Source organism: Gadus chalcogrammus, chromosome 5 (assembly GCF_026213295.1).
Source record: "Gadus chalcogrammus isolate NIFS_2021 chromosome 5, NIFS_Gcha_1.0, whole genome shotgun sequence".
In the NCBI taxonomy this organism is placed as follows: domain Eukaryota; kingdom Metazoa; phylum Chordata; class Actinopteri; order Gadiformes; family Gadidae; genus Gadus; species Gadus chalcogrammus.
Window position 1 is genome coordinate 22,735,535 of NC_079416.1, and position 14,352 is coordinate 22,749,886.

Here is a 14,352-nt window from a genome sequence, read left to right on the forward strand (position 1 = left end):
GAGAGGGAGAGAGAGAGAGGGAGAGGGAGAGAGAGAGAGGGAGAGGGAGAAAGAGAGAGCGAGAGAGAGAGAGGGAGAGGGAGAGGGAGAGAGAGAGAGAGGGAGGGAGGGAGGGAGGGAGAGAGAGAGAGAGAGAGGGAGGGAGGGAGGGAGGGAGGGAGGGAGGGAGAGACAAGAGAGAGTGTGCAAGCTGCTGGCGCCGTCAGATGTGCCGCAGTGGGTGGGTGGCGGTGGGGGGGGGGGGGAGGGAGGGAGGGGGGGAGGCAGGGGTGAGGGCAAATTGAAGAAGGCACAAAAAAAGAGATGGAAAGAATGAGTGGAGCAACAAGGGCAGAGTCAGCAGAGGGAGGGAGAGGGGGAGGGAGGAAGAGAGAGGGGGAGAGAGTGAGGGTGGGTGAAAGAGAGAGATGAAGGAGGGGGGAGAGAGAGATGGGAAGGGAGGGAGAGAGAGACACACAGAGAGAGGCACAGAGAGAGAGCGAGAGGGGGGGGAGAGAGAGGGAGGGAGGGAGTGAGGGAGAGAGAGAGATGGAGACGGTGAGAGAGAGAGAGAGAGAGAGAGAGAGGGGGGCAGGGAGAGGGAGGGAGTGAGGGAGAGAGAGAGCGAGGGTGACGGAGAGTGGGAGAGAGACAGAGAGAGAGAGAGGGGGAGGGAGGGAGGGAGCGAGAGTCTGTCTAGCCCAGACTGTGGCACCACACTCTATTTTAGACGACCACATAATTGAAACAGTATTTACAGGATCTGCCCCCCCCTGCCTGACGCCCGCTCATGTGTGGTAGACGGGACGGGACGGGGGGGGGGGGGGGCGGGGGGGGGGGACGCGTCTGAATGGCTCTTTGATGCAGAACTGTTTAGAGTGAATGACGGGCTTGGAGAGTGAGTGTGTGTGTGTGTGTGTGTGTGTGTGTGTGTGTGTGTGTGTGTGTGTGTGTGTGTGTGTGTGTGTGTGTGTGTGTGTGTGTGTGTGTGTGTGTGTGTGTGTGTGTGTGTTACATCTCAGGGTTTGTTTTTAGAGTCAGAGGTTCTGGTGGTCAGTATTTGATCAGGGTTAGGGTTCTGAAGGTCAGTAGGGTCCTGGTCTGTCAGTAGGGTCCTGGTCTGTCAGTAGGGTCCTGGTCTGTCAGTAGGGTCCTGGTCTGTCAGTAGGGTCCTGGTCTGTCAGTAGGGTCCTGGTCTGTCAGTAGGGTCCTGGTCTGTCAGTAGGGTCCTGGTCTGTCAGTAGGGTCCTGGTCTGTCAGTAGGGTCCTGGTCTGTCAGTAGGGTCCTGGTCTGTCAGTAGGGTCCTGGTCAGTCAGTAGTCCTGTTCTGACCGTCTGTCCGTCCCCTGCAGAGCCGTGTCAGCCGGCTCACGGAGGCCGTTGATTCGCTCGTCCTCCTCAACGTGTCGCTGGAGGACAGCGGCCGCTACTGGTGCCGCGCCTCCAACTTTGTAGGAAAGTCTGAAAATGCTTTCTGGCTCAAAGTGTTCCCCAAAGGTGACCACCAAGGTAACCACGGGCGGACAGCCCTCCTGGTTCCGGCTCTATGTTGTCCTGACGGCTTCTGCTAGGTGGTGGGTGATGGTCTATGTTGTTCTGCTGGGTGGTGGTCTATGTTGTCCTCACTGGTTCCGCTGGGTGGTGGTCTATATTGTCCTGACTGGTTATGCTGGGTCAGACCGGTCTCAGATCCGTGTGTGTGTGTACCTCTGTACCAAAGGAACCTTTACATCACGGTGCTGTCAAGATGGTGGTTGCTGTACCTCCTCCATCATCTCATTCTCCTCGTTCTCCTCCTCCTCCTCCTCCATCCCCTCCTCCTCGTCACCTCCTTCTCCTCCGCCTCCATCACCTCCTCCGCCTCCATCACCTCCTTCTCCTCCATCACCACCTTCTCCTCCATCACCTCCTCCTCCTCCTCCTCCTATTCTCCTGCAGGGTGACCCTTCTGAAACGGTCTTCTCACGTGTCTCCTTCCTGCTCCTCCCTGGTATTAACACCGCTGACTGGGTGCTGCCGGTTCTGGTGTTCTCACATGTCTCTCTCTCTCTCTCCTCCCTGCTCCTCCCGCTCCTCCCTGGTCCAGACCGCTGGTATTAACACCACTGACAGGGAGCTGGAGGTTCTGGTGCTGCTCAACGTCTCCCTGGAGGACGCCGGGGAGTACACGTGTCTGGCTGGGAACTCTATCGGTTTTACTTACCACTCCGCTTGGCTCACGGTTCTCTCAGGTAGACCCCGCCTTCTCCCTCCTCCTCCCTCCTCCTCTCTGGGTCTCCTTCCCCCCTCCTCCCCCCTGCTCCTCCCCCGCCGTGGTGGATGCCTGCCTCCTACGCTAGATGTCCCAGCATCATGCAGCCTCCTGTGTAATTACAACACACGTGATTCCCCCGATTAGCAGGTGTTAGCGGCACGGCTGCGCTATCATTAGCCTCCACTGCAGCAGCAACGTGTGTAATCACTCCTAATCAGAGTGGAGAGGAGCTCCCGTACACCATGAGCTCCTCGTTCATCACCTGCCTGGGGAAACACAGGTGTCTAACTACACAGGTGTAATCACACAGGTGTAGCTACACGGGTGTGTGACCACAGGTGTGTAAACACACAGGTGTACATACACAGGTGTGTTGCTACTCAGGTGTGTCTAACTACACAGTTGTGTGACCACACAGGTGTAACTACACGGGTGTGTGACCACAGGTGTGTGAACACAGGTTTAACTACACAGGTGTGTTGCTACTCAGGTGTGTTTCTACACAAGTGTTACATAACAGGTGTAACTACAGAGCAGTAACTTCACAGGTGTATTGCTACTCAGGTGTGTTACTGCACAGGTGTAACTACACATGTGCAACTACACAGGTGTAACTGCACAGGTGTGACTACATAGATGTGACAACACAGGTGTAACTACACAGGTGTAACTACACAGGTGTCACTACACAGATGTAACTACACTGGCGTGTTAACACACAGGTTTGTGTCTACACGGGTGTATAATTACACAAGGGTGTAAACACATAGGTGTGTAACTTCACAGTCACACAGTTACATACCTAGCCAGTCACATGACTCTCAAGCCTGCTATACAAGGCTCCAGCTAACCGCTGAAACATGAATGAATCATACCTTAATCATGCTGCTGGGCAGAATAATGCCTGCTTTAATGCAAAGTGCTTTTTGTTGCATGCCTATGTCTTGACTAAGTATCCGAAAAAGAATATATATTAATATAGCAGATGAATTATTATAGGTGCTGATGAGTAAGCATTTGCTTGCCTTTGAGACTTTAGCTCATTAGCCAACTAAGTAGATTGTATGAATAATGATCTGTATAATGATGTTAATTAAGCCTCTGTGGTGTACGTTTCGCTCCAGACCTGGAGCAGGACAAGGAGGACGACTACGCCGACATTCTCATCTGGGTGACGGGCTGCGTGCTCTTCATCCTCACCATCGTCATCATCGTCTTGTGCCGCATGAGGATGACCACACAGAAGACCCTTCCCTCGCCCCACGTGCACAAACTCTCCAAATTCCCCCTCAAGAAACAGGTAACAGGAAGTAGACCTCACATCTATTATATACAAGAGACAGGTAACAGGAAGTAGACACCACATCTATTATATACAAGAGACAGGTAACAGGAAGTAGACCTCACATCTATTATATACAAGAGACAGGTAACAGGAAGTAGACACCACATCTATTATATACAAGAGACAGGTAACAGGAAGTAGACACCACATCTATTATATACAAGAGACAGGTAACAGGAAGTAGACACCACATCTATTATATACAAGAGACAGGTAACAGGAAGTAGACACCACATCTATTATATACAAGAGACAGGTAACAGGAAGTAGACCTCACATCTATTATGTACAAGAGACAGGTAACAGGAAGTAGACACCACATCTATTATATACAAGAGACAGGTAACAGGAAGTAGACACCACATCTATTATATACAAGAGACAGGTAACAGGAAGTAGACCTCACATCTGTTATGTACAAGAGACAGGTTACAGGAAGTAGACACCAGGGGAAACAGGAAGTAGGGAGCTCTGTCTTCATGCGACTGGAGCTGCTGGTTGGAGCTGCGCCTCTCCTTTCCTCTCCTCTCTCCTCGCTCCTTTTACCTCTCCTCTCCTTTTCACTCTCTCTCCTCTCCTTCTCTCTCTCCTCTCCTTTTTTCTCTCCTCTCCTTCTCTCTTACCTCCCTCTCCTCTCCTGTCCTTTCCTTCTATTCTCTCCTTCTCCCTCACCTCTCCTCTCCTTTCCTCCTCCCTCTCCTCTCCTAATCTCGCTCCTCTCCTTTCCTTCTCTCCTCTCCTTCTCTCTCTCCTCCTCTCCTCTCCTTCTCTCTCTCCTCCCTCCTCTCCTTCTCTCTCTCTTCCTCTCCTCTCCTTCTCTCCCTTCTCTTCTTTGTTAGTCCACTGGTATTCTAACCCTTGACCAGTCTCTTAAGGAGAGGCTGGAGGTAGTTCCTCTTGGCCTGCTGGGAGTTGAACCCTGGGCAAAAGAAGAGTTCCTTCCTGCATGTGTTTTATAAAACACCATAAAACATCAGGATGAACGCTGCCACTCCGAGCAGACACGTCTTGATGTGAACATATGGAGTCTGTTAGCTTAGCTTCTATGTTTCTAGAAGAGCTTGTGTCTTTAGTTGAAACCTCTTTTTATTGAGAGGATCAGTCCTCACGGGGAGCTGGGATTCTTCCTGGTTCCCGACCAATCGGCGGACCTTGCTCTTATATGGAAGTCGAGGAGAAAAGCCTCATTGCATTTTTCTCTAATATTTATTTTTCGAGGATGGTTTTGAAAGAAGTGAATCTCCCTGTTCTCTTGGTTCTTCATAACTCCCTAAATCTCCTTAATGCTCCGTTATTACTTTCCTTCGAATAACACGACCCAGGGCTGCAGAGTACATATTATATAATAAATACATGTGGGCCAATCAACACACATTCACAGAATGGTCAAATAGAGAAACAGGTTCAATGTGTGTTGATAGGGCTGGGACTCCTCCCCTTAAGGCTGTGGCTCCTCCCCTTCAGACACTAGAACAGGTTTCCTTTTTGCACCCAAGCAGGTATCCTTGGATTCCAACTCCTCCATGAACTCCAACACGCCATTGGTCAGGATCGCCCGCCTATCATCCAGCGACGGACCAATGCTGGCCAACGTGCTGGAGCTGGAGCTGCCCTCGGACCCCAAGTGGGAGTTCTCCCGAACCCGGTAAGAGGCTCTCATGTTGAGGCATGAATATACACCGCATTGATCCACCAGCCTCTATGATCTGAGACCCGGACCACCTGATCAGGGTGGCTCATGTGGGTTCTACATGCTGATGGTCATGATGAAGATGATGATAATGATGGTGATGATGATGACGATGATGGTGATGGTGATGATGATGATGGTGATGGTGATGGTGATGGTGATGATGGTGTCTCCAGGCTGACCCTGGGGAAGCCTCTGGGCGAAGGCTGCTTTGGTCAGGTGGTGATGGCCGAGGCCATCGGAGTGGACAAGGACAAACCCAACAAACCTCTGACCGTGGCCGTCAAAATGCTGAAAGGTGATTGGCTGTTCAGGTTGAAAACATGACCTCCAGAATGTTAGTGGGTTTCTAGTAACATTACCTTAACCCTCATGTTAGGGTGTCTCTAGTCATAAAAAAACAGTCCCCCCTGTTCAGTCAGGCTTCTCCACCAGCCGGAACAAGGAAGTTGCAATTAATTTAAAAAAGAAAACGACCGATTGTTTAAAGGTGATTGTGATTATGTGGTGAACACATTTGAACCATGACTTCCAGACGATGCTACCGATAAGGATCTGTCTGACCTGGTGTCGGAGATGGAGATGATGAAGATGATCGGCAAACACAAGAACATCATCAACCTGCTGGGAGCCTGCACTCAGGACGGTAGGTCCTCACTCAGGACGGTAGGTCCTCACTCAGGACAGTAGGTCCTCACCCAGGATGGTAGGTCACTCACTCAGGACGGTAGGTCCTCACTCAGGACTGTAGGTCTCAGGACGGTAGGTCACTCAGGACGGTAGGTCACTCAGGACGGTAGGTCCTCGCTCAGGAAGGTAGGTCTCAGGACGGTAGGTCACTCAGGACGGTAGGTCCTCTCTCAGGACGGTAGGTCACTCAGGACGGTAGGTCCTCACTCAGGACGGTAGGTCACTCAGGACCGTAGGTCACTCAGGACGGTAGGTCTCAGGACGGTAGGTCCTCACTCAGGACGGTAGGTCACTCAGGACGGTAGGTCTCTCAGGACGGTAGGTCCTACAGGACGGTAGGTCACTCAGGACGGTAGGTCCTCCAGGACGGTAGGTCCTCCAGGACGGTAGGTCCTCACTCAGGACGGTAGCTGAGTAAGCGTCTCTCTGGGCAGGTCCTCTCTACGTCCTGGTGGAGTACGCGTCCAAGGGGAACCTCCGGGAGTACTTGCGGGCCCGGCGCCCCCCCGGCACAGACTACTCCTTCACCACCTGCAAGATCCCCGAGGAGCAGCTCACCTTCAAGCACCTGGTGTCCTCTGCCTACCAGGTGGCCCGCGGCATGGAGTACCTGGCCTCGCAGAAGGTAAAGCCCAGTCTTATCCAAGACTAAACCTGGTCCAAACCCAGTCTAGACCTAGTCCAAACCCAGCCTAGACCTGTCCAAACCCAGTCTAGACTCAGTCCAAACCCAGTCTAGACCTAGTCCATCCCATTCTAGACCTAGACAAAATCCAGTATAGACTCAGTCCAAAGCCAGTCTAGACTCAGTCCAAACCCAGTCTAGACCTAGTCCAAACCCATTCTAGACCTAGACAAAATCCAGTATAGACTCAGTCCAAACCCAGTCTAGACATAGTCTAATCCCAGTCCAGACCTAGTCCAAAACCTTGTCTAGACCTAGTCCAAACCTAGTCTAGACCTAGTCTAAACCCAGACTAAACCTATTCCAAACCGAGTCTCGAACTAGTCCAAACCCAGTCTAGACGTAGTCCAAACCCAGCATTAGCCTAAATTTGCTAAGCATGGAGTACTTGGCCTCGCAGAAGCTAATCCCAGGCCAAGCCTAGTCCAACCGAGTCCTAACAAGTCTAGACCTAGTGAAAGCAACATGTGAACAGTGTCATCCCGAGTGTGTCCGGATGTGTTGGACTCACCCTCCTCTCTCTGCAGTGTATCCACAGAGACCTGGCCGCCCGGAACGTTCTGGTTACCGATGACAATGTGATGAAGATCGCAGACTTCGGCCTCGCCAGAGACGTGCACAACATAGACTACTACAAGAAGACCACCAACGTGAGTCTGTGTCTGCATGCTTTACAGCACCTGGACTCACATCTGGTTCACACCTGGTTCACACCTAGTCTCACACCTGGTACATACCTGGTCTGACACCCGGTACACACCTGTCACACCTGGTCTCACACCTGGTGTGACACCTGGTCTCGCACCAGATACACACCTGTCACACCTGGTCTCACACCCGGTTCACACCTGGTCTCACACCTGGTACACACCTGGTTTCATCTGGTCTGTTTTTTATTGTTGCTGTTGTGTTGTTCAGGGTCTGATGTTGTTGTTTTGTTGTGGTGCAGGGCCGTCTGCCGGTGAAGTGGATGGCTCCGGAGGCGCTGTTCGACCGGGTCTACACGCACCAGAGCGACGTGTGAGTCCCGCTCTCCCCCCCGCCGCCGCCGCCGCCGCCGCCGCGGGGCTAACATGCCTCAGAGCGTTAGCGTCAGTGCTAATCTCTGTGGTGCAAATACCAATTCATAATGTCCCACAGTCCACTGGCACCCCCCGCACACACACACACATAGGCACACAAACACACACACACACACACACACACACACACACACACACAAAGGCACACACACACACACACACACACACACACACACACACACACACACACACACACACACACACACACACACACAAAAACACACACACACACACACACACACACACACACACACACAAAGGCACATACACAAAGGCACACACAGAGACACACAAAAATACACACACACACACACACACACACACATACACACACACGCAAACAGACACACACACACAGGCACATATACACACACGCACACAGACACACAAATACACACACACACACACACACACACACACACACACACACACACACACACACACACACACACACACACACACACACACACACACACACACACACACACACACACTCACTCGCTCTCAGGGTAATCCAGTCTCCATTGTATCCTAGCCTCCACATTCCACGCTACACTGAGATTCTAGCCAGTCCAAACCTCACAGACATCAGAGAGGAGTCTGTCTGTCTGACTGTCTGTCTGTCTCTATCTAGAAAAGCAAGAAAGAGTTTGTGCTGTCTCACACACACACACACACACAGACACACACACACACACACACACACACAGTATCTCGTCTATAGCAAGGAGCAGGAAATATAACTACAGTTTGTCAGAAACCAAAACAAAGTTCCGATGATTTAGTGGCAGCGAGCTGATTAATCCTGAATATTCATTACGGCTGACGTGTTTCTATCCCTCTTTAGCAGAAGGCTCTGTCTGTTACTTAGCCAGTCAGTCAGTCAGACAGTCCACCAGCCAGCCAGTCAGTCAGACAGTCAGACAGTCAGCCAGTCAGTCAGACAGTCAGCCAGTTAGCCAGTCCACCAACCAGAACGTCAGTCAGTCAGACAGCCAGACAGCCAGCCAGTCAGTTATTCAGGTTTAGTTCTCCCTAGGCTCTAATCCTTGAGAAAGGGTTCCTAGTGATCCGATCCGATCAGGCCCAAAGCATCATGGGAGCCCCTGACCTCTCCCCCTGTGACCCCTGACCTCTCCCCCCGCCCCCAGGTGGTCGTACGGCGTGCTGCTGTGGGAGATATTCACGCTGGGGGGGTCTCCGTACCCGGGGATCCCGGTGGAGGAGCTCTTCAAGCTGCTGAAGGAGGGCCATCGCATGGACAAACCGGCCAACTGCACCCATGAACTGTACGACCGCTACGCTAGGCTATGCTAGGCTACTCTAGGCTATGCTAGGCTACGCTAGGTTAACATGTCTTCAAAACTGTACGACAGCTACGCTAGGCTATGCTACGCTAGGCTATGCTAGGTTAAAATGTCTTCAGAACTGTACAACCGCTACGCTATGCTATGCTAGGCTACGCTACACTACGCTAGGCTATGCTTGGTTAACATGTCTTCAGACCAGTAAGATGCACTACCCTAGGCTAGGCTACTCTAAGTTAAAATGTCTTCAGAACTGTCAGCCCTGTTACCTCAGGCTGGGCTAGGCTAGGCTAGGCTATGCAAGGTTAAAAAATCTTCAGTACTGTAAGCCTTGCTCCGCTTTAAATGATGAGATGTGATTGGTTGTTGCTCCAGGTACATGATCATGAGGGAGTGCTGGCATGCGGTTCCATCCCAGAGACCGACGTTCAGACAACTGGTTGAGGACCATGACCGAGTCCTGTCCATGACGTCCACCGACGTAAGTCCACTTCTAACCCTCCTAGCAGAGAGGCTAATGCCAGCAGAGAGACTAAACCTAACCCTAGCGGAGAGGCTAACGCTAACCCTAGCAGAGAGGATAATGCTAGCAGAGAGGCTAACCCTAGCAAAGAGTCTAACCCTAACCCTAGAAGAGAGTCTAACCCTAGCAGAGAAGCTAACCCTAACCCTAGCTGAGGCTAACCCTAGCAGAGAGGCTAACCCTAGCAGAGAGGCTAATGCTAACCCTAGCAGAGAGGGTAATGCTAGCAGAGAGGCTAACCATAGCAAAGAGTCTAACCCTAACCCTAGCAGAGAGTCTAACCCTAGCAAAGAGGCTAATGCTAACCCTAGCAGAGAGGATAATGCTAGCAGAGAGGCTAACCCTAGCAAAGAGTCTAACCCTAACCCTAGCAGAGAGTCTAACCCTCGCAAAGAGTCTAACCCTAACCCTAGTAGAGAGTCTAACCCTAGCAGAGAAGCTAACCCTAGCAGAGAGGCTAACCCTAACCCTAGCTGAGGCTAACCCTAGCAGAGAGGCTAATGCTAACCCTAGCAGAGAGGATAATGCTAGCAGAGAGGCTAGCCCTAGCAAAGAGTCTAATCCTAACCCTAGTAGAGAGTCTAACCCTAGCAGTGAAGCTAACCCTAACCCTAGTAGAGAGTCTAACCCTAGCAGAGGCTAACCCTAACCCTAGCAGAGAGGCTAACCCTAACCCTAGCAGAGGCTAATGCTAACCCTAGCAGAGAGGCTAACCCTCCTAGCAGAGAGGCTAAACCTAGCAGAGAGGCTAACCCTAACCCGAGCAGAGAGGCTAACCCTAGCAGAGAGGCTAACCCTCCTAGCAGAGAGGTTAACCCTAACCCGAGCAGAGAGGCTAACCCTAGCAGAGAGGCTAACCCTAGCAGAGAGGCTAACCCTAACAGAGAGGCTAACCCTAGCAGAGAGGCTAACCCTCCTAGCAGAGAGGCTAACCATAGCAGAGAGGCTAACCCTCCTAGCAGAGAGGCTACACCTAGCAGAGAGGCTAACCATAGCAGAGAGGCTAACCCTCCTAGCAGAGAGGCTACACCTAGCAGAGAGGCTAACCCTAACCCGAGCAGAGAGGCTAACCCTAGCAGAGAGGCTAACCCTCCTAGCAGAGAGGCTAACCATAGCAGAGAGGCTCACCCTCCTAGCAGAGAGGCTACACCTAGCAGAGAGGCTAACCATAGCAGAGAGGCTAACCCTCCTAGCAGAGAGGCTACACCTAGCAGAGAGGCTACACCTAGCAGAGAGGCTAACCCTAACCCGAGCAGAGAGGCTAACCCTAACCCGAGCAGAGAGGCTAACCCTAACCCGAGCAGAGAGGCTAACCCAGATGACGGTGCTCGTCCCGGCTGACCTTTGCCCTCCCCCTCCCAGGAGTACCTGGACCTATCGGTGAGCTTCGAGCAGTACTCGCCGACGGGGCGCGACAGCGACAGCGCCTGCTCCTCCGGAGACGACTCGGTGTTCGCCCACGACCCCCCGCCTCAAGAGCCCTGCCCCCCCGCCTCACCGCCTAGCAACGCTGTCATCAGGACTTAAGCCCCGCCCCTTACCCAGTCACGCTGGCACCGCTGGGGCTCCACCTCTTCCTCCACGTCTTCCTCTTCCTCTTCTTCCTCTACAAAGATGAGATCTATTTTTATACTGGGCCAGTTTTCCATTAGAGTCTGTGGGATCCAACCATTCCATGGCGAGGTGTGTGCCACTTCCTGTTGAGGAGGAAGTGACCTCACAGCAGGAAATGAAGACCATTGGTCAGTTGCTGACCAGTGATCCTGGGCATTGAGCTGTGTTTAATATGATATATTGGTCAGTACTTCAGTTCATACGCATTGAGTAGCGCAAGATTCCTCCAATCAGAAGCCCGGACAGTAGAATCCAGTCTCCGATGTTTACAACAGACCGGACTCGAGGCGGCTAACTGGGCTAGCATGCGTTCAGAAGAACATTACCAAATACCATCAAACCATCTGTGAACTTCATGGAAGAACCTTTCAGGGCTGTACGTAAAAGCTATGGTTTGAGTTTTTGTATCTAGAAATGGATTTTATTGTAAATATATAAATGCAAGGATGCATCATATTGCTTTTCACAGAAATGTACTTAAAACGTAAAAAACACATTGTCTAGAATTCTAGAACACACTGTCACGGGAGACATGTAATCCTTTTAAGTCACGCAAAAAGTTTATTTGAATAATTAACGTGTATATTTGTAAAGGTATTTATAGACTTGACATGTTTGAAAGATCTAGTTTAGAATTTAGATACTGTAAGCAAAGATTTGTTTTTCTTTTTTTATAACTTATTTTACAGTAGAACTGCAAGTCTTCAGATTTAACATTTGTCTGTTTTTGTTTGTTTATTGTCAAGAAAAATAGAATGTATGATATGTATACAAAGAGGATGTTCACATACCGTCTGGCTGTCCTCCAAGGTAGACGCTCCAAATGATTATTTTTCCACCGTAAAGTTTTCACTTTAGCAATGTCAACTCTAAGCTGATATCTGGCAGGGCAGGTCCTCCTGCTGCCATTGAGGCCTTCCTGTCTCCACCAAGTGCTCCATCCATCCCTACAGTGTGGTCTCTTCAACAGGGTATATGATTCAAAGGGTGGTGGATCCACTTCATCCTAACAGAGTGGTGTCTTTAACAGGGTAGTTGTGGCTGGCCAGTGAAGGGTTGTGTCTTCAACAGGGTAGACGTCATTGGCCTGTGAGGTCAGTGACGTTCGGGCTTCCAGAGAGAAAGCTGTCATTGTCGGATAGCACTTCAGCGAGCCTTAGGCCGCTGTGGTCGTTAGTTAATAGAGTATCCTACATGTCTTAACAGAAGGCTGCACGGTTTATTCTCACCTTAGCCAAATGTAGGCTGGGTTCTTCCACATTATAAATGTCTTCCTCACAAAAGATAATTTGTTCACCAAACGTGTTGTTAGTTGTCACGTGGCTAGCTTGAAGTTGTAGAAAAGGAGAACATTCTAGAAGCTACGGGACACAAGATGTCTCCACCTTTGTGTAGCAGAACGTCAGTAGGGGTGAAGAAGCTAGGAGTGCTAACTGTACGCCCTGGGGGTGAACTGGGGACAGGGGTATTATTCAAATGAAGGATCGCTGTTATTTCACAGCAAATAAAGAGTAAGGATTTTATGAAAGCAGAATCTGAAACATGTATCATGTGGATGTAAGGCTTTCTCATGTTGAGTTTGTTGAACCAAGTGCCAAATTAGTCTTAGTGTTTCTGTTTCTTTAGCATCTTCTACCGGTTGGTCAGAATAGAAATCCTGGGGGTTTGTGATGGCTAAGCAACATCACACCTTTAATTCAATCACACTTCAGATGGCAGATTCTAATGATGAACCATTAGCTAATATGGATAATTAGAGGACGGAAGGTTTAGGAGGCAGGCAGACTGGATGAGTTTCGGTCCCCAGACTATGAAGTGCCTGTACAGTAGAACGGGGAGATAGCCGACACTGTCATTGTGTTCTGTGCTGAATGTACGATCAGAGCAGACAGCTTTAATCACGATAAGAACTCTTTTGCTTTAGCGACGAGATGGTAGAAAAGACGCTGGTCTGTCTCTCTGTCTCTCTTTCTGTCTGTCCGTCTCTCTATATGTCTGTCTCCCTCTCTGTCCGTCTCCCTCCCTCTCTGTCTGTCTGTCTGTCTGTCTGTCTGTCTGTCTGTCTGTCTGTCTGTCTGTCTGTCTGTCTGTCTGTCTGTCTGTCTGTCTGTCTGTCTGTCTGTCTGTCTGTCTGTCTGTCTGTCTGTCTGTCTGTCTGTCTGTCTGTCTGTCTGTCTGTCTGTCTGTCTGTCTGTCTGTCTCTCTGTCTGTCTGTCTCCTGGGGTTTATGTTTAGGTGAGGTCATGTTAATTACATCCAGTTACTTCAGGTCGACACTTGTGATGAAATGTTTTAGGAAAGTCCAAAGTCTACGTAAGAAGATGAGTTTAGGTGGATCTTACTGGTTTATGGACTGGTTAAACCATCAGCAGCTTACTGGTTAATGGACTGGTAAACTATCAGCAGCTTACTGGTTTATGGACTGGTTAAACCATCAGCAGCTTACTGGTTAATGGACTGGTAAACCATCATAAACGTACTGGTTAATGGACTGGTTAAACCATTAGCAGCTTACTGGTTAATGGACTGGTAAACCATCACTACCATTTGGTTTCAGTTTGCTTTTGAATCTTAGATCATGTTTTGTTTATTTTATGTCGTTGCAGGTACAGCCCCGGCAGAGTTCTTAATATTAATTTATAGTTGAGATAAAGTTGTATGTAGACATGTTTTTCAGTCTTACAGAGGTGGTGTTCACCACATGGAGTCTGGACTCGATCTTTTGTTTCTTTTTTCATTCCACTTCCAGCTAGTGCAGACTTGAAATCCAGAACTCTCTCCATTATTTGTATGATTATTCTTTTTATCAGCAAAGACTTTGATTCGATTTTATTTGTCCAGTGTTTCGAATAAAGCGTTGGAGCGATGTTCAGCCTCTTCTCTCTCTGGGGAAACCTTTTGCATAACAGCACCACAATAAGAGCCCCCCATACTCTGTGTGCACCGAGTTAGAAGTGAGTAAAAATAGGAAGACACAATGTGCTGCATCCTGTTGGATCTGTCCTCACCTCCTCCTAACACTCCATCCACCAACGCTTTACGCACGCACGCACGCACGCACGCACGCACGCACGCACGCACGCACGCACGCACGCACGCACGCACGCACGCACGCACGCACGCACGCACGCACGCACGCACGCACGCACGCACGCACGCACGCACGCACGCACGCACGCACGC

General features: G+C 50.4%; 1 protein-coding gene across 2 annotated transcripts; it reads left to right on the forward strand.

The window, feature by feature from the left end:
• The first annotated feature begins 1,366 nt into the window (after nt 1-1,366).
• On the forward strand, nt 1,367-14,043 carry fgfr3 (fibroblast growth factor receptor 3). Of its 2 annotated transcripts, none has more exons than XM_056590586.1 (12): nt 1,367-1,488; nt 2,066-2,210; nt 3,358-3,533; nt 5,075-5,223; nt 5,445-5,566; nt 5,804-5,914; nt 6,393-6,583; nt 7,171-7,293; nt 7,593-7,663; nt 8,877-9,014; nt 9,408-9,513; nt 10,918-14,043. In XM_056590586.1, exons 1-12 carry the CDS (start codon nt 1,447-1,449, stop codon nt 11,080-11,082), a joined length of 1,539 nt encoding a protein of 512 aa, XP_056446561.1. In that variant the 5' UTR covers nt 1,367-1,446; the 3' UTR covers nt 11,083-14,043. The 2 variants fall into 2 exon arrangements, with proteins under 2 accessions (XP_056446561.1, XP_056446562.1); XM_056590587.1 differs by having other exon boundaries at nt 5,078-5,223.
• Nucleotides 14,044-14,352: the final 309 nt, after the last annotated feature.

Coding starts and splice junctions, on each gene's coding strand:
- fgfr3 (XM_056590586.1), top strand. CDS start 1,447: ATGCTTTCTGGCTCAAAGTGTTCCCCAAAGGTGACCACCAAG. Junction 3,534..5,074: donor AATTCCCCCTCAAGAAACAG/GTAACAGGAAGT, acceptor TTTGCACCCAAG/CAGGTATCCTTGGATTCCAA. Junction 7,664..8,876: donor TACACGCACCAGAGCGACGT/GTGAGTCCCGCT, acceptor CCCCGCCCCCAG/GTGGTCGTACGGCGTGCTGC.